This window comes from Cynoglossus semilaevis, chromosome 8 (genome assembly GCF_000523025.1).
Source record: "Cynoglossus semilaevis isolate Cse_v1.0 chromosome 8, Cse_v1.0, whole genome shotgun sequence".
Taxonomy (NCBI): domain Eukaryota; kingdom Metazoa; phylum Chordata; class Actinopteri; order Pleuronectiformes; family Cynoglossidae; genus Cynoglossus; species Cynoglossus semilaevis.
In genome coordinates this window covers 5,698,803-5,719,233 of record NC_024314.1, presented here as the reverse complement: position 1 = coordinate 5,719,233, position 20,431 = coordinate 5,698,803, and the positions used below count along the sequence as shown (strand labels likewise).

The following is a 20,431-nucleotide window of genomic DNA, read 5'->3' as shown; positions in this document are numbered from 1 at the left end:
CATGTTATATTTAGAGCTGATGGAGGGAAGCGTCAAACCTCAGCGTGTCTGACAATAAATATTATTGATCAGAGTATTTTTTTAAAGAACTTGGACTGTTGACTGATACATGATGAGGACGCAGGAGGAACATGTGAATGGGTGAATAGGTAATGTTAGCTACACGCTACATGTTTTAAAAGCAGACTGTCATGATGGTGTTAAAGATTAGCGTTGACCATTAAGAGGCGGAGTTGAGGCCGCGCTGCTTAAAAAACTGTAAGTGTAGATGTCCAGATTATCAGAGGGGCAGCGAGAGGACGGACTGGCAGGAAAGTTTGCTGTGATTAAAGTGGAATAACTGCGTTTATGCTGGATATTTAGGGAACATAAAAGAGCTGGGAGCGGGATACTGCAGAGGTTTCTACCAACCTCAGTGCAGCAAGCAGAAAGAAGAATGACTGAACTGAAAGTGGGTCAAGTGTATATTATGCAGATATGAAGCTCAGTGATGGGGAGAACATGCAACAATGTTTTGCTGCACATTACAGCAGTTGAAATATTGCAGCAAAGGCTGCAGAAATTATCACTATTTTTTACCCCTTAAATGAGAATAAATTAAACAGATTAAAAAAATACTTTTTTCCCTTTTCTTTGTTAACTCTAACACTCATTAATGAAATGAACTTGAGGAGACACCTACAGTGGTTGGAGCCGTTCCAGTGCTGGTTCCTGATGGACGTGCTGTAGGGATGGGGTGCACCCGGCACCAGTCCTCCTTTCTCCGGGATCAAACATCCTCTGCTCTGGTTGTAGTAATCCATCATTAAAAACGGGTTCGGGCTGGGATTCAGTCCCACAACGTCCACACTCTCATACATCATACGAAGCAGACTGGCAGCAGGGGATTATTATTACTTGATGTTTTTTTTCTTTCTCTCTTCTATATTAAAAAAATGTCAATCCTTTTCTTCAGCTCTCCACACCGGCGGAGGTAGAAGGTGAGGGAGCCAAATGGAGGGGGAACTGCATCAAAATCGAGGGGAAAGTGATAAATCCAAACACCTAGGAGCCATCTGGTCATTTGGCATCTTTTATTTTTACAGCTCTTATTGATCAGAGAAGTGGAATCGGTCTGTTTTGAAGCCTTGGAGCTATCGGTCAGCAGGAGAGTCCGCAGCATGGTGTCCGACGCTGGGACACGGCAGTAAAAATGAAAATGAAATCTAAAAAATAAATTAAAAGGAAATAGAAGCAGGTAACTTCGGCAGGATATGTCACTCCCGCTGGTCCTACTCGACACTCAGAGGATGTATCCAAGCCACAAAGAAGAGAAAACTGTTCACATAAATTCTCCCCCCTACAAAAAAACAAAAAACCAACAACCCAGCAGACGGATCTGAAAGTCCGTGCCAATACCAGAGGAGGAGGACAAGATGAACACACTGAGTGGAAGAACGGAGGCGCAGAACCCAGAGAGGAACCCCCGTCTAGTTACAGTCCGTCCTTTCGCTGCCGCGGTCTCTTGTCCCGTGTGCGATCCCGCCGTGTTGTGGGCGGACGGCTGCTGTCAGCGCCGTGAAATCAACCCGCTCCGCCGCCGTGCGTCAGCCTTCAACCAGCGGCGGCCAGAGTCCGCTGTCGCTCACATCCAGGTCCGCAGGAAACACGGTCCTGCAGCAGCAGCGCCGCCGCCTCGTTTGTCTTTGGTACCAGAGAAGCCGAAATCGGGCAGCGGACCAAACCGTGCAGAGATCATGTTCTGCAGAAATGTGACAAGGCACAGCAGCTGAGGAATCTGGCTCCACCTCCTCTCTCTCTCTCTCTCTCTCTCTCTCTCTGGATCCGCTCTCATGAGTCGCTCCTCCTCCCGTTAACCCTTTCAGGGTCGTCCCAGAGAATCCCCCTCTCTCACCGCAGACCCAGGGGCAGCGTCGAACTTTGATAGAGGGGAGTTTATTATTTTTTTTATTTGTTGTGAAATCCAAGAATTGTGTGAAAGACTCACATCATAATTATAGACCAGCGGTGGGTAAAGTTCAAAGTTGGCTCACGGGCCAAAATGAGGTTCAGTATTGGTCAGATGTATATTTACAATTAGGTACAAACAATGCTAGGCACCTCAACCTGCTCACCTCATAATAATAACAATGAAAATGATTCGTATGCTGCTACAATAATGACTGTATATAGGTACACATCTATATTACAGATATACTGCAGATATAACACATGAATAACAGTGTGCTTGTTTAACTATCCTTACCCTGCCTCTTCTTCATCACCTAACCCTGTCATGGACACTGGTAAAACCACTGTTGTGAATAGTACAGCATCACTGCATTCTCCATCAGTGGGGTTAATCTTTTGTTTTTTTGTTTTTTTTTTGTATGTCCCTGTGCCATGACACTCTGGTCATGTTGAAAAGTGAACTCTCAGATGCACACTCTCTCTGCCTTCACCTGCACATGCTTTAGATTCTGTAAATTTGGACTCAGATTGGCATTAGGCAATCAGAAGAGTCTGTTAACATGACAGACAGTCAGTCAGACAGTCAGTCAGACAGTCAGTCAGACAGTCAGTCAGACAGTCAGTCAGACAGTCAGTCAGTCAGAGGTGCTCCACTGGTTTTGGTGGTGAGGTAATTAGTATTAAGTGAGTCTGACCTGGTTTACAACCGTTCTGCTGTCAATCACACGCTGTGACAAAGCACATTCATAATTCACTAAGGTACGAAAAAGAGTAAAGAAGCGCAGCTTTAACTAACAGTTCCACAGAGGGCCAGTCACCTTGGTTGTGAATCCAGGAAGTCAGTCTTTAGAACTGTAGTTAAGAGATACACTCTGTAAATAAACCTGGAGAATACTAGCTTGCTGTAGCATTCAAATCAAATCAAAATAAACAGAGCTTTTTATGGAACATCCATTTCCTAACATCAGTTTGTTTTATACTGAGGTAACTACCAGTAACCAGCTGTGACAGGAAAAGCTAACTGGGAAACTGCATGAATATTTCATCCAACATCCTTCATAACATTTGTATTAAAAATTCAACAGTTCTCACAAGGTGGTTGCAGTAGGTGGGAAACTGATGATGAACAGTTAAAGAGTGTATACTGTAACGGTGGTTGATCTACAAGTATAACAATAGTATATACAGCGTTTTACTCTCTAGTTCACATCACTAAGTCCTAGTAAATTATTTCAGGACTTGGGTTAAGAATCCTATTTGTTTGTCAACACAACTGAACCGATCTTTGATGAATAAATCCTAGTTTAGTTGCCAATTGACTGGTGTGGATTTGTCACTTTAGTAGAGTCCCCTCGTGTACGAAGTCTGTTGTTCACTCTTTTCATTTGGGCTCCTCCCCCTTTTCTTTCCTACTAATAAGAATCTTGCTCTCTCTCCCTCTCACCCTCTCTCCTTCAAGCTCTCCTTAGTCCCTGCCCCATGGTTTTTCTCCCCTAGCTGCTGTCTCCCTAATTTGCCTAATGCTATGCAGCTGAACTTTTCCTGAACCCTATGAAAGTAGGCAGCCTCACCTCCTGGTGACCCACTGGCTGACTCGGATTTGCCTCCCTGGCTCACTCTCATCCCACATTATTCAACATTTCCCACCTTGTACGCCTAGCGGAACACCATTACACTCGCCCGAGTGCTGCCCGCAGAGGCGCCTCGGCAACAAAAGCAAAAGTCACCCAGTCACAGTGCCTGACGTTTGACTTTTCTCACAGTGGAGCTCCAGCTGGATGAGAGACCAGGAAGTTGGTGCAACAGAGCCGCTTCACCTGCCTAACACCAGCTTACTCCACCTTTACTCTGCAACATTCCATGCAACATAGTTGCTGCTGTGTCATCGAGCAGGCTTAGAGCCAAAGCTGTTACAGACCTGACAATGGGACACTTGATTTAAATGCAGAATGAACATGGAGCCAACTACAGACAAAGTTCACAAAACACTGGCTTTACAAAAAAATCAGGTTTCTGTTAAAAGGGTTTGTGACTTCTATGTGACCTGGGCCGGGCCAACGTGTATGCAGACAAATGGAACAGTGCATTACCACACAAAGGAAGACGGTGCTAATGGCCAGTTTTATTCTCGTCTCATTAACAGAGGACTCAGTAAAGGCCAGTCTTCACACTGCCACTGTCGTCACATTGGACAATCATTATATCAATAAAAACACAGATGAAATAAATTAAAAAATAATATTTAAAAAGGGGTAAGTGAAATTAAGCTTTACGCCACTGAAAGCTTTCACACCACTGAAACATTGCAAAGGTAAAAAAAGACTTTCCATCAAACAAGCTGAAAGTAGCACTCTTTCTGTAATTATGTTTCAATTAAACAAATAATACACAATGTTGGTTAAGTATGTCATTAAAGTGCTTCATCACATTCAGTGCTATGACGTGTCCTGTCACTCCACGGCCTGCCATCCCTCCTGACGTCTTTATGTTTTTTGTCTATCATACGTGTGGTTGACGCTGAATTAGACTCCACCACAGTAAACTGACTGTGCTATATATTAAGCAACATCCTTCTACAAATGGGAAGTTTTTATTGGACTTTTACCTTCTGTCATTAACTCCATTGGCCCATTGCACAAAACTGTGTCATGGATTTTGGCCATTTTCACCTTTGTGAACACAAACCAAACCAGCTGGAAAAGATTTTTAAAAATGTATTGTTTTTGGCACTGGTTTGTTCCAGGACCTGAACCTTCAAAGGTCGTCTATAGGGAGGACTCTCAGAGGAAGTCACATTATGAAGACATTTTTAAAGGCCAACAAATCCAACTGTGGTTTGCAAACCTGAGCTGTAGGAATAAATAACGACTTAATCAAGCAGGTTTCATCATAAATGGGCTGTACCAGATTAGGTAATCCAGTGGCCAGTGCAGAGTTGCGGAGTGTGTCAACAAACACTCTATGTGAACATAATCTCAAACTGAAGAATTTTCCCTCTGTTGTTATATCTCAGTCTGGTATCTACTCAATTCAAATGTATCTACACCAGCGCTCACATGTCCCACAGAAACCTGTGTGACTTGTGTGTTAATGTACAGCCTGGACAAAACAACACTTCTCCTCCCCCGGCTTCTGTCGCTGCCTCAGCCACAGGCCACAGCTGGCTCTGACCAATACAGCTTTTAAAGGAGGATTATCTGTATGGAGCCTGGCAGGGGAGTGTGTGTGTGTGTGTGTGGGGGGGGGGGGGGGGGGGGGGGGGTGTCTCCGCCCCAACTGACTGTGACACTTATTTAATGCAGACCCTGTGTGTTTACCCTGGCTGATAAGAGCCCAGTGTGCAGGCCTGGACCACGGCGACCCCTCGCCTGCGCTGATAGCACAGCCACACATTCCTTGACAGGATTAGTCCTGGTGAGTAATGGCTGTCAGAAAATGCTAATTTTCCAGGCTCTGTTTTTTCTTTCTCCAAAGGGAGAGCATTTATCCTGGGGTTATACCCTGTGATTACATAAAACAAGCGATGAAATAACAGATTGGTGATCACTGCTCATTACAGAGGGGCAGGAAAGATTAGTCCTGAAAAATGTCTCATAATAATCTCTAAACAAGAAATGTCACTTTTTTGCTCCGTGACATTTATTACAGCGTCCAAGAATATAACCGTACATGTGATGTTTCTTATTTTCAGAAAAGGAGTGGGACAGAGGACTCCTCGGGGGAGAAGGTTTGGGACTTTTGAGTTCTCCATTACATCAATGGAACAATAAAAATGGTTTAGGGCCAGGCAGTGTCCACTCTGAATCACTACAGTCACTCCTCAGATACGCAAACATGCACACATGTAGTAAGACGTACAGTGCACTTGACATTTGGTACCATAAATTTTGGGAGGGCCTGGGGGGGCGGAGACGGGAAAGGGGAGGGGTTAGTAGTCTCTGTTGCGTCTTCATAGCCGTGTTAAAAGAGTCACAGGAGGTTCAGCCCACAGTAATGCACCAGTCCAGGTGGCTTGTTCCAGCTCCCACAGCCATAAATGCTGACACTCCTGAGACATATTCTGGCACATTCCAGAGCCAGGGAGGATGAGATCGTGTCTCAATCCCTTCCACTGTCACCAAAAGAAGAATCTGGGTTTTATGACTCAAACTTTATAGTTTGATTTCTGATTAGAGGCCTGTTGCACACTGGGACATCTGAGACAAGTAGGGTGGTAAAATGGAAATGTAATCTATTCTGCTACATGTGATGGAAAAGGCAAAAAATAAATTATAAATAACTGCATAAAAATGTGTGTTTCAGGGAAACAGAGACTGATGACGAGGTCATGGCAGAAAGAGACAACAGGGAATTTAGTGCCTAAAGATGAAGCACCACCACCACCACCATCATCATCATCATTATCACCATGACGTGAATTGCCTTTAACCTAGCCAAAACCTCAGAAAGGTAAGCCAATTTGCAGTGTGACACACATAATCATTATTAATAATCATCAACATTCAGCCAAACTGTCAGTGTTACTTCCTGACAGACTAATGAGTTTCAAAACCATAGACTCATGTGTACAGCTGCAAATACCGCAGTTCAAATGGGGCACAGAGGTATGTCTAATGTGACGAGTGATGTTTGAATCTGACTTCCACGCTCAAGGTAAATAAATAAACACGAGCCACGTTCCTACAACAGAATGAATTACTATTTAAACACAGAGAAAAAAAACAGGAAATATAAAGAAGAAGAAGAAGAAGAATTCAAACCTAAATATTGAAACGTAATTGTCGTTCTTTCCAACTTACATTGCATTAAAGATGTGTGTACAGACCTGGAATCAACAATAATCTTTGTCAAACTGATCACCAATGTTCCACATGAAGAACAAGTGTACACACTGAAAAAAACAACAATTCAACTATCTAGTCCAGGAATTCCAGTCCAGGATTCCTGGACTATCTCCAGAATTGAAGTATCTGGACATCTGAAGACAATATTGTTCAACAATAAACAGAGGCTCATCCTAAAGCAAATATTGGCAGAATACTAGGAGTTATAAACACCCCTGAGCAGCGCTGGACCTCTGGAGTCCAGTGGAGGGATTAGGGAGGGAGAGTGAGGGCAGCTCGCGGGGTGAGCGAGGTGGGGAGAGGAGGTTAAGAAGCAAATTCAAAGAGTTTTATGGACAAGGGCGGAGAGGAGATTGCTGCCTGGACCTTGAGGGTGTCAAACTATTTTTACTGCCCCACTCTTCTTCTTTCTTGGCCCATCGCGGGTGTTAGGAAGTAGTAAAAGGTGCTGGCCTTCTCATTCCAGCCCAGAGGAGATGAGCAGACAGGTTAGAACAAACAATGGGTCATTATGTCATTTGGATTATTGTGTGTGATAAAGAGGGGAGGAAAAGAGCCTTCTCTGTAAACACAAACTGGGGCCTGTTGCTGTTGAAAGCACATCTTTGTTTATGGCTCGTGATTGAAATTCTGTCTTGACGTGTCAGCAGACGTTGGAGACAATCCACCAACATCTGCAATCAGCTGTCCATTGACTCTTGTGTTTCTGCTCTCCAGAGTTTCTGAACACAATGTTCCTAAACTCCATGTCAAGGTCAAATGACAAACAAAATGATATCAACTGGTCTGGAAATCATGGAAAAGTCTGCTAAGGTCTGGTTGTCCTGGAAACACAAAGCAAACGCACAGGACGGAGTACAACAGACCGGCTGCACCGCTCGCACGACACTCCAATCAGGTTAGAGTTGTCTCTTAACTAGACAAGGTTAGACTGGTTAAAAAGGAGTAAATGTCTAATTTTAGAGTTCCTGTCTGCTTTAGCAACTGCTACTCAAATACAGGAGACAGAGCCAACCACCCTCCCTCTCCCGTCTCCCCCGTCTCTCCTGCACATGTGCCAGCAGATGGCAAATACCCAGGCGAAGAAATTGGAAAACCTCTGCAAAGCTTTCTCTCTTTCTTAAATCTAACTAATGATCTAATAAAACTGCTCATTAGGAGAAACAGAGAGAAGAAATTCAAACAGGAAGTACTTGAGGGAATTGAAACGTGTTCTAAGTTGAGAGGCACCCGGGGATGATCGAGTGGTAGCTTCATCTCGTCAAGTCTTTGTCTCCATGTCACAATTGTAGAAAGATTGCATCATGGGCAACAAGATCTACCTGTTCCAGTTCTAGCCTTGGACCCAGGACCAACTTTCCTCACGTCACACACGTTCAAGAACTGTGTGTTTATGTGTCGGAGCTGCGGTGCATGTTTTCCTTCGAGTCTACCTGTCTGTTGCAACTCTGTTTCGCTCGCCGCCATTACGGTTTCTCTGTGTTTGTACGTGTGAGTGTGTTTGTTTGCACAGCTGGTTTTGTGCAGCCCGTACGGGCCGCACCAGCCAAACCCAACAGCTGTGCTACCCGACAGTCAGCCAACGTGTAATGAGGGCCCGACCCTTCGATGTGAGAACAAGCTGCAGCTATCAATAAACACTCCACCACTTCCACCTCTTTCCTGTCAATCTGTCTGATACACACACACACACACACACACACACTTCAAGTTCTATAGATCTCACACCAGAAAGATTAGTGCTTTGCTATGTCCAGTGTATGTGTGTGTGTGTGTGTGTGCGTGCCCTCCAAGGGCCTGGAGGGATCTTTGTGAAAGCTGACCCCCCCATCATTACCCCCTAATGTCCCTCAGACAGCAGATTCCAGCATTTATGGTACAGGCCTATATCTGCCCATAAAGCCTTTTATTGTGTAGCCCAGTTCTATGGTGGCCGTAACCTGGTTTTCCCATTTTTTATGGGGACCTTCACTTTATCACAGGGGGGGGTGAACTTAGCTGCCCACCATTGGTGTTTACTAAAGTATGGCCCTACCCATAAATCCATCATGGCCGGCGGCATTCTGGAAATACCTCAGCAGAGGGAGAGAAAGAGAGAGAGAGAGAGTAAAGGGAGGAGGGGGAGGAGACACAGCTTGTTGTATGGCTTGTAATCATCCACACTCTTGTGGCCTTGAGTCGGAGAACCCATCTCCACAATGATCATTAGGTCTATGTTCTTTATTTCTGTGACTCCATCACTCAGCAAATCAAGGCAAAATTGCTCCTGCTGTTACCCTGGAGGAAGTCTGTCCCTGTATCTGTCATCCTGGACCAGGAATGGCCTCCATTAGCTGTTAGACACAGGGAGACGTTCAACATGTACAGATGGACACCACACTAATTCTATTAGAAAAGACAAGAGGCACAGAGAATGGAGGTACAGTAGAGTGTAGTGGGACTGCTGCTCAGTGAAGAGATAATGTCAGAAGGGAGGAGGGAGCGGGAGAATCCAGCTAATGACAGGAAGAGAAGGAGGAGGAGGAGTAGGAGGAGGAGAATGATAAAGACTGTTAGAACAAGAGCCTCGGTCCAATTTTCTTCTCTGCCAAAACTCACAAGAAAATTGGCCTCACTGATGCAATTACTACACTTTCTTTAACGATGCCTGATTACTGTGAGTTCACAAAAGATGTGATTATGGAGTCAAAACAAGGAGAAGGAGACGAAAATCCCCAAAAAGCCATGAGAAAAAATCCAAAGGGACTTCTTAGCTTTGATGTTGCTCGATTAAGGCTGTTACATCAGGCCGCAGAGATTGGACACACTGTGGTCTCGGACGCTAACCCCGTCCACAGAGCAGGATTCCATTCTCCACCACCCTTTCTAATGCTGCCCCCTCTGTCCAGAAGTGACAGACGAGGCCCACTCCTCAATATACATTCACAAGTGTGAATTTTGGGGGAAGTCATCAACTGGAAGGACTATGAAAAGGGGGGGGGGGGTTGTCTTTATAACACCTTAGCCAGCAGTCATAGCCCTGTATGAGTATGCCAGTACACCATCGACTCCTACACCTTGTCCCCGCGCTGTCATCAAGCTCATCGCTCTTCTAGGCACGTGCACTTTTCATGTTTCAAGTGCAGGCATTTCTGCGTTGTGAGCACGTTGCTGCCAAGTGATGTGAAATGTTCAAAAGTGCCGAGCTGGTTCAGATGTTAATGAAACATGTGAAATCCCCTGCTTGGCAAGTTGGGAGTTGGGGGACAACAAAGGATCTCTGGGGTAGCAACAGACTGCCATGGCCGAGAGCATGACAAATGCCCCTGCCACTGTCACCACTGTGGCCCCTGTTGGCCCGTCTTTTATAAAGGGGTGGGGGCCAGCAGTGGGGGATCTCCCCGATGCTTACTTGGGGAGGGGAGCAGAAGGAGGGTTAATGGAATGGATGACTGCCACATTAAAAGGAAGAAGGGAGCAGAGCGAGGGTGACGGAGAGGAGTCATCAGCATTTCAAAAGAACACAGAATGTGGATGGAGGTGCTTCTTCTCCCCTTTTCTCACCCACTCTGATACTGTCCGCCACAGGCCCACTGCAGCTCCCATCTGTGTGTGTGTGTGTGTGTGTGTACTTATATATATATATATATATATATACATACTATATATATGTGGATGACAGAGAGGAGTTAATTGGACGAGAGGCAGCCCGTTTTCTAATCCAGAAATCCCAGTGGTCCAGAGAGGTCAGCTCCATCTGAAAGATGACGACAGGCCTGACACTTAAAAGTCCCACATCAAAGCAGATTTTCCCTCAGCTGTGGCTGTTCCTGCAGTCAAAGGTTCACACTCTCATCACAGCCGGTGCAGCAGAGGCCTGTCCTCCCTCTGGTACTGACACTCGTACAACTAAACAGATTCTACCTATACACTTTTTTACAAACCAATACGAGGATTGATCTAAACAGAAAGTGAGTGGAGCTTTTGAAACAGTCTCCAGCTTTCCACTAATGAGGAGCAGTATTTCCATGTTTCAGTAAACAGATTAACACAATGTCGGTTTGATAAGTCTCAGCAAAAACATGCTGCTTAACAAGCTGCTGAGGTCATACCTGTCTTTTTGACCTCTACAGACTGACACTGGATTTAATTCTGTTTGAAAATGTTATGATTGGCTCTGAGTGCACACACAAATCATTGGAAACAATGATGCAGTTTTTTTGGCATTCACTTCTTAGCTTCTACCTCATCTTTGGTGACTTGCCACACTTGTGTCACATGAAATGTATCACATATCACCAAGGGTGGAAGAAACATGTCTCCAACCATGAGTGGAGAACAAAACAGAAGAAAACAGCAAAACCGGTTTAACCCTCGTTATGACGTCCCAATTGTCATACACCTTCAGTCCTCTAGGGTCAAAAATAACTCCACCTTACATTGATCGTTACACAAATTAAATATACTGTCAATCAATTTTATGTCAGACTTTTACTCCAACTCATTATCTTCTAGTTAAGCTTTATTGTTTAGACATTGTTTAAAATCCCAAAGAAAATAAAAAGGTTGGAGAGGCAGAGTGTAGAACTACAGGTTTAAAACAAATACAGGCATTTAAATTCAACATGCCGTTTTTTTTTAGAAGGAGTATATTTATGACCTGATAATGAAACCAGGTTTTCCCCATGTCCCCGTTCAACTCCTAATATTTAGGCATTAGAGAGAAAAAAGCAACACTATTGGAAAAAAGAATTTCTGAAATCACGACAGCATCATGGCTAATCAATGCTAAGCTATACTGCTAAGTAAATGTAACATTTTAAAAGGCAGCACTGGTGAAGCCATGTTAATGTCATGTCCAGTCATTCTGATTTGTGGGAAGAAGTTAAAGTTGGCCACATCATTTCAACACCCCTTCTGTGACAGACCTTTCTTATTCTTAGGGCCTTGGGCCTGGTGTAAACAGGCTGAACAGTCTCTATGGCGACCCAAACCATCTGTGTTGTCGACCCGTAGAGAGGAGAGTGTCTCTATAGTAAGCAAATAGGATAATACAAAAAGTGAAAGGCTCAGGAGGGCAGATCATTAGCTCTCCACAACTTACNCTGATACATGGAAAAAGAAGCCAGATAATATTTAACCAGGGAAAATCCATCATCAATCCAGGATGGCCACCCCTTCACCATCATCAGTCCTCACCCCCGGCTCTGGCCTATTGTCATTCAAAGCCCGACTCCCTTTCACTCCGTATTCAATATTTTTGAGGCATTGTTCCACCTTACATGCTCCCCCTGAACTACATTAGTTTTCCCACTCAGTTGTGAAGGGGACGGGCAGCAGCCAGAATGGAAGAAAGAAAAAACATAATATGTTATCATGTCAGGAGTAACAAAAACATTGACGGGGCCGTGGCTATAGTCTGGGCCTAGTTTGCATTTTTTTACCACAAACTCTGGCTGCTGCACTTTCATCTCTCACACACACACACACACACACACACACACACCAGGGTTATGTCTAACACTTTACACCTGCAGAGAAACCAAAACACTACAGGCCTTGTTTAGGTTTATAAAAATGGACTTCTAATATGGGTGTGTCATGGAACTAGCACCGGGAGCTCAGAATAGTACCAGAAACCCTGAGCGTCAGTTTCCGTTGACGCAGGTGAGACTATTGTGGAGATCAGGTTGAAGCTAAAAGGACGCTATCCCTAATGTCCTGTAATTTGAACTGATATTCAACAAACTTCTTCACATCATTCACTGTTCATCTAAACAAAGAAGACTTCTGACTGGAGGACCAATCAGGATGCCTCTGCACTTTTCTACATCTAGTAAGACCAGGCCAAACCATGAGGCACTTATCCACACAGTGCTAATCTATTTTGGTTTTTATGTTTTTTTTGTAGGACTAATACTGCAGTAGAAACACAGACAGCCACTGTGAGATAGAACAAGTTCTCCTCCTCAGTCCATGTCAATGTTTTTTTTAGTTCTTTTCAGTAAATAGCAACCAAGAATTTAAGTGCAAATATATATATATGACCGGTAACTTTTGAAGATTAGGTTTAACATGCATCTCACACTGGCTGCACCTTTAAACATACTTTAAAAATAAATCTGTCTTCTTGCCAAAGGTAAAGTTATACCTGAGTCATACCTTGACAGAAAGATCCTTTTTTTTATTTTCTCTCTACTGTCACTGGAGCTTCTCCTCACTTCCTATCTCTGCTGCCAATAACTCTTCAAAAAAAAGTGAAGACTGAGCTTCAGTAACAATGTAGGAAGGTAGCAGTTGTGGTGAGTGAGTACAGAATGTCCTTGGGTGTTTTGTTTCATTGTGCATCGCTGTTTGCACATTTAATCGCAAAAAAAATGATAAAAAAAATCCCAGTGTAAAATGTGATAAAAGGTGCGGGGGGGTGGGGTGAGGGGAGGAAAGCGGAGCGGGGGAAGGGGGTTACTGATGGGCTTTCTCTGGTGTAGAGGTGAGAACATCAGCGCCACAGGCGGCTGCTGAGAAGCCTGATGTGTCAGGGCTTATCAGGAGTTAACAGAATCATCCTCCAGAACTTGGTATTGTTCAGTTTCTGTCTTTAACTTTCTCACTTTCACAGCTTTGGGGAAACTCAACACCAAAATACACAATGCCTGTCTAGGCTGCATACGTGCTTCCACACTGCAGTATCCATATCCTACACAGTACCTCTCACTGAATTTATACAGTATATGTATATATACTATATATATATTTTTTCTTTTTTTACAGAAAGCTTGTAATGTCCAGACTCGTCTCTCACTCTCCCTCTCTTCACGTTGACCAAACGCCTGAGACAGATCTAAATAGTCCACTCTCTGGTAATGCTCCAGCATTGCTAATGCATTTGTCAGGGTTAAACAAGGTGTGGTGCTTTTTTTTTTAGTTAGCACACATCAAAGCGTCAGGCTGTCTAGACAGTGTTTGACCAGAGGTGAGCGTGATCTCAGCTCCATGTGTACATCTGAGCTGGTTTCTACGCAACCAGGACAGACATCAACAGTCAAACCTTTTACCCTGTTGACCAGCAGCTTTCTCCTCTCTCTGTCTCTACATTGCTGCTTGAATCATCATCATCATCATCGTCGTCATCGTCACCATCATACTCTCTCTCTCTCTCTCTCTCTCTCCCTGCGAGCATTATGCTAGCAGCAATAACAGCTGTTATTAGACCGTGACCATGGGGACCACCACCTAGTCCCAGGTCAGGCTTCATCAGGAAGGTCATCTGATGAAATCACTATGTTGTAGTGAACTGAGCAAACCTCTAATAACTCTCATCAGAGATTACCATGACATTACTAGTTCTCCCAATCGTACTGTATATAAAACAAGCTGAGGTTCAGGGCACGTCAAAAAGGCATGTCCACTAATTAGAGGGTCAGTTGTTAGAGTCCCGGCTGCTAGAGTCTGCATGCCGAAGTGTACGTCTCGGGTACAACTCTGATCCCATAATTGCTACTGTGTTACAAATGTGTTGTCGATGGGTTGGAGTCAAACAGCCAAACTGTTGTAACTAGAATAGAACGGCTGGGCTGCAGCTATTTAAATGTTGGCTGGCATTAAATGGAGAGAATTTACATTCATGGTCACAGCCAATGACAATTCAAAGTCAGTTCCTCCTTTTGTTTGCTATTCCAGTGTACAATATAATAGATCAACTTAAAAACTCAGCTTAAAACTGGTCTGCACCAGTTGATGATGCATGTTTCCTTTTATTAAATTTTGTTGAGCTTAAACTGCAGGGACGTCCCATACATGTACCACATCTGTGAGTGCTGACAGCTGAGGCTGGCTCCAGGACCCCATGACTCTCTCTGGGACTTCCTTGGACTGTTGTCAAATCCAACTTTGCATCTTTGACAGGTGGTGCTGCTTTCCACCTCCTCCTGTCTCCACCTGTCTGCCATTATTCTGCTGCCTCTAATTTATAAAGAGAGTGCACTCATCCATAGGTGCTGATAAAAAAAAATAAACATTTTGAAATGGGTTTTGCAACCTGCTAACTGACAACGGCGTTGACACAACAGTGGGGACTGTACCAAGGAGCTCCGTTTGTACAATAACAAGATATTAAAAAAAAGGGCAACAGACGCAACAGTGATGACTAAAGGTTTCTGCACTTCCCTAATTTTATTGTAACTTCTTCATGTTGCTAAACGCCTGACATTCATATGTCGTACACTTGCACGCAATTCCTCCTTCGTTCCAAGTCCTGGTCGGAGGGTCAGTCGCAGCGATGCTGAAAGTACCACAGTATGAGCTAATCCTGGACTCTACGACTTTCAGAACAGTGTCCTGGGAGAGACACTGGTGCCTGGATGTCAGCTTCATTAATGATATATGATAATGTTATGATAAATAATGTTCCTTGATGTTTCCTTGATTGTTCCTTAAACAATATATACATACAGTACATATTTGCTTTTATATGTATATACATACTTATATATATGTGTATCTATATACATATATATTCTATCTATCTATATGTTTGTATATATACTGTATATCAGTAATTAGTAAAAGTCCACTCACAGATAAGTGAACATACACTCCACAGTCACCAATATGTGTAGCAGAAAGGTTGCTGGAGCTCGTCAGTACCTGCAGTGCATATGATGATGTATGATGATGATACCAGCAATGTGCTGCATTACTACGCTGAGCACTGCAGTCTACTATAACTGATTATAACATGAATTTCAATTATTGTCCTGGCTGTAGTGATACAATACACACACACATATATATATATATATATATATATATACACAACTGTGTGTTTGAGTCCTCTCTGATGGAGGGGATCACAACTGTGACACAAGTGGAGGACTTGGAGGTGAATAATTCATGAAGTACATGCTGCAATACAGGAGTGTGCCATCACACACTGACATCAACCCACCCATCCATCCACCAAACTGCCTCACCCCTCTGTCCCCCCCCCCCCCCCCCCCCCCCCCCACACACACACACACACACAGTGTTGGTTTCAGATAAAGGATAATGGATCTGCTGACATTCAGATGTCCTAAAAAATTCAGATTAAATAACCCTGATAGTGAACAGGGGCGATCACACACACAGCAGACAGAAACACACACACACACACACAGACACTATTACACCATATGAATAAAACATAACACAGGCATGTGTACAAACAGGTACAGGATCAAATGAATCATAAATAAAACCCAAAATACATGAACATGAAGCATTTATCTACTGCTTCATGAGAAAACTACAGGCAGTGAACTCTTTGGCTTCATTCACTCCACCTCTCTCTCCTTATTTCCTTTTCACTGAAGTAGGATTTGACATCATCGTCCACGACGGACGTCATTACGTCACCACCGATACGTCAGGTAGAACCCGGAAAAGCCAACAGCAGCCAAATGAGCGCTACGTATCAACCGTGTGGAAGAACAATCAGAAAGAGGAGCAAATACAGTCATCTACGCAGTGTTTCACCAACCCAACATTAACAACATTGTAACAACATTTGGTTTATCCAAAAAACAAAGGTAAAAAAATGGGTCTCAACAATAACAGCAAACATGCTGTTAATTTTGACAACAGTCAGAAGTGAACACGCCCTTTGACCAGAGTGTGAAGAGAACTGATCTCAATGACCCTACTTTCTTTACTTGGTCCTACACGTACACAGACAACGAGAAATCATTCGGAAAAAATCCAGCAACAACCCAGGAGTCAGATCATGGGACACATTAGAGTTTGTGAGCATGTACTTTTTATGTCTAAATTATTCCACAGACAGATAACTGCAGCAGGGCCTGAGCTCCGCTCCGCTGCACTGCTTCTCTTAATAGCTTAATTTCAGTCAGATTGCAATGTCTTGCACCATTTTTAGATGTAGGCCAAAAAAGAAAAACACTGTTGGCCTGGCAACAAAACCATTCGAGAGCAATTTTTTAAATAAGAAAGAAAAGTTCATTTTTCAAGTTAGCACACTTGGACTTCCAAGAACAGGAAGAATGAAGATTTAGGAGATAAAGGTTCCTAACAACGGACCATTCTGGACCTTTTAAGAACAATTAACAGAAGAATTGGAGGTTGGGGGGGGGGGGGTCAGGAGACTATTATGTCCTTCAGACAGGGCAGTGGAGGTTGTACAGAAATACTTGCTTATTCAAAGTTTTAGTCCAGACACCAGAGCTCCAGGGAATTGTCTGCTCCGCTGACAATGATGTTGTGACCTCTACAGTTAACTTCCACTGTACCAGGTGTTGGAGAACAACACCCACCAGCTGCTCCTTCACACCAGCTCTTCCAATGACAGAGGTTAACACTGGTGATTCCAGTTTGGGTTTAAAATGTCTGACTTATATCTTGTTTCACTGAAGCACCTTAAGCTTAAAATTCCATCTCAAGGCTTCATGTTCAGGTGGGACGCCCATCTGGCGTCAGTCCAGTCTCACCTAGTGTTGGGACTAAAGTTAGACTACTGACAGGCTGACTGACACTGTTGTCAAATGAATTTAAGGACGTGGAGACCGATCCATGTAGTTATAATTTGTTTTTTGTATAATTTTCTTGATATTCTTCCATATTAATAATTCCATCATTTGGATTAGTCACACATAAAAACAAATGTGGAACTCAAACATTCCAGTGCCTTTTCTTTCCTGTTCCTGCAGCAGACAGAAATGTGATCAAATTAAGATCATAATTAATCATGATTAGCCGTGATTAATCCTCTGCTAGTTTGTGATCAATCAGATAAAAACAAAAATTGCCAAGATTGCCTTTGTTGATCCACCAGGCTATCGTTCCCTCACTGCTTCAACTATTGGTGTGCAGCCAACAGCTACGTGGGCTGGCCCAGCTGACTTGTCAGTGGCAGATCTCCTACTGTCTGTATGGGACACAGCCGCAGCAGCACGCTATAATTCATGTCTTTGGTGACATTTCCAGCCCTTCGTGAAGCGCTGGTTAGTGGCCACATGATGTCAGATGTAAGGCAAATGATTATGAATAGGGATTCAAACTAGTATGGAGCCAAAACGTCTGGTCTGGTCTGCCGGGATTGGCTCCAGCGTTGGCTGTGACCCTCCAAAGATAAGTAGTATACATAATAGCGGGACACAATTCTGCTCGTCCCCTACATATCATTTCCTTCTGCTCTCTCTCCTCCTCGTCTCTGCATATCTTATACCTCGATCGATATTTTTTTCCTTACAATTGATTTCTTCCTCCCCTCGGCCCCTGAGGAAATGTACAACTCTATATAATCAACTTAACTGCTTTGCCGTCTGCCACTATGCTGAGCTGCCATGAGGTTTAGTGGTCACACAGCTGAAGCCCCGCAGCTTATCAAACATGACTGCTGCAGTCTGAGGCCCAGGAAGACACAGACAGAGACACAGACAGACAGACAGACAGTCAGTCAGTCGCTGGTTAAAAGACATTTCTCTAAAATCACATTTCTCTTTTTTGCAGAACACAACAAAACTGCAAATGTTATGTTTTCATACGATGCAATGACAATTATATGGCAAAAATAAAAATAAACAAAAGAGTCATTTTTCCATTCAGTATGACATCTCACAAGGGTTTCACATCTTTTTCAAGGTCAAATATAAGTCATTTTCATGTCCTTTAAGATCAATTTCCAAGTATTTTCCCATCAGTTAACAGTTTAGTCACAGGGCAGCTAAATGTTAGTTATTGTTTAAATTAACCTGTATTTATAGAAAACATAATTTCAGATGATTTTAAAGGTACACAGAAGCAACAGTGTTCCTTCTGGTAGGACACAGTAAAAACCCAGAGTGAACCCAAGAACTCTGAGTAAAATGGTGAATTATTTTAGAAATATGTGCACAAACTATAATGAAGGTTGTTTTCGTACTTCCTCCGACTCTGACTTCCTCTACCTTTACTTGTGGGTGCATTTGTCCTGCCCTCTCTTCAAACACACAAGTATAATGAGGCTGTAATAAGTATTCTGTAAATTTAGTCTATAATTCCCACCAAATTATAACCAGAGCTGGTCCTGTCCAAACCTGGGAGACAGCTTCTCACTGAGTCCAAGAGGCATGGTGTCTCTGAATGTGCAAAAACTATTTTTACAAGCTTCTGTCAACAACATTACTGCAGAGGACGTCCTCCTAGGATAAAGGTAAAGGTCGACGAGCAGATGAGACAAACCCCAGGAGGAGGAAGGGAGGGATGCTGAGGGAAGGATGGGAGGAGGTGATAAAGACAGGGAAAGGAAAACTGGAGTCGTTTTGCTTGATGCAGAAAGTTAAACTCTTTTTTTTTTAAACTCTTCCTGCGTTACAGTCACTCAGACCTCACCCTCGTGTTCCTTTATCCTCCGTCATTTTTACCACCTCTTCCCTGCATAACTTTGCTTTCTTTTTTGTCCTGCACCTCCTCCTGTCTGTCCCACCCTTGGTTGGTCTCTGAAGTTATAGTACGGATCTCTTGTTTCCTCCCCCCTTTTCTCTCTCTGTCTGCCTCTCTTGGGAGACGCTCAGTGCCAGTGTGCAGCTTTTATTTGTGTAATTTACATCCACCCTGACAGCCTTCTGTGCCCCCAACAACCCTTGGCTTTTACTGCGGCCAGACCCTCGTAAAGCAGACGGTCTTTGTGATGAGAGGGAGAGAGAGGGAGAGAGAGAGAGAGAGAGAGAGTGTGATGTGGGGTGGAGGTCTGTCTGAGCTCCAATCCAGAGAAATCTGACAGTAAAAACAACAGACAGTCACTTGGTGTCAGTTAGCTCCCTGGCTGGATATTTGTGTTTGTATGTGAGCGTGTGGGTAATGGAAGGAGGTGAGGTGAGACATCTTACATGGGTGTTTGTCTGAGTGTGTGTGTGTGTGTGTGTGTGGCCCCCTCACTATACGACCAAAGCTGCTGCAGCAGTAGCTTCTTTGACCAAACAAGCTTCAGCTTATCCAGGATCAGGAATCAAACTGCTAAACAACACTTGCTCAGTCTTGACAGAGCCAGTGTCCCTGAAAGGGGGAGTCAAAGGTCAAAAGGTAATCTCGTTAACAGGTGTTATGGACGTCAACTCGCCTGAAGAGTGGGATATGGTCTAAATCTTACAACACGCTGTTAACATCAAAGAAACTGGAAACAGAGGTGTGGTATCGATGGTATCTTTATACATATGGTAATATCCATCTATTGCTTAAAAAAAAAGTATATGGGTAATATCCATCTATTGCTTAAAAAAAGTATATTTTTTATGTAACACATTCTTACATATTGTTATTATATCTAAACCCTCCTCCCAGTGCTAAATTCATTGACCTAACACCATACACTGGGATGACTCAGTAACTACTTTTGAATAATCTTTGTTGATCTTTGATGTTTATTTTCTATGAAGCACACTCTACACTGTTTAAAAAAAAGAATTCAAACATCAGTGAGGCTCTTCATCTGTGTAGAAGGAGTGTGGCTGAGAAGAAAACAGAATAAAAACCTTAAAGTGTTGTGAGGCAGAACAAGGTCATGGTTTATAAATGACTGAAACAACAGAGTGAGCTCAAATCTGTCAAACTTTCATTTGTTGTAATACGTTAATAATTGGAGCTAATCAGTCTTTGTGAGGGAGAGCAGAGACGTAAAGACTGAA

At 43.4% G+C, this 20,431-nt stretch overlaps 1 protein-coding gene across 6 annotated transcripts in view; it reads right to left on the bottom strand.

The window, feature by feature from the left end:
- LOC103381752 (retinoic acid receptor alpha) overlaps window positions 1-20,431 on the bottom strand; it is a 176,290-nt gene that overhangs the window by 52,119 nt on the left and 103,740 nt on the right. Inside the window, exon 1 of one of the 6 annotated variants that reach the window (XM_008314268.3) lies at window positions 683-1,122. The exons of the other annotated variants lie outside the window; for them this stretch is intronic. Coding sequence (XP_008312490.1) covers window positions 683-863 — 181 coding nt within the window. The 5' untranslated portion in view covers window positions 864-1,122. Of the gene's footprint in view, window positions 1-682; window positions 1,123-20,431 lie in introns of those variants that run through there. 6 annotated transcript variants of the gene reach the window in all.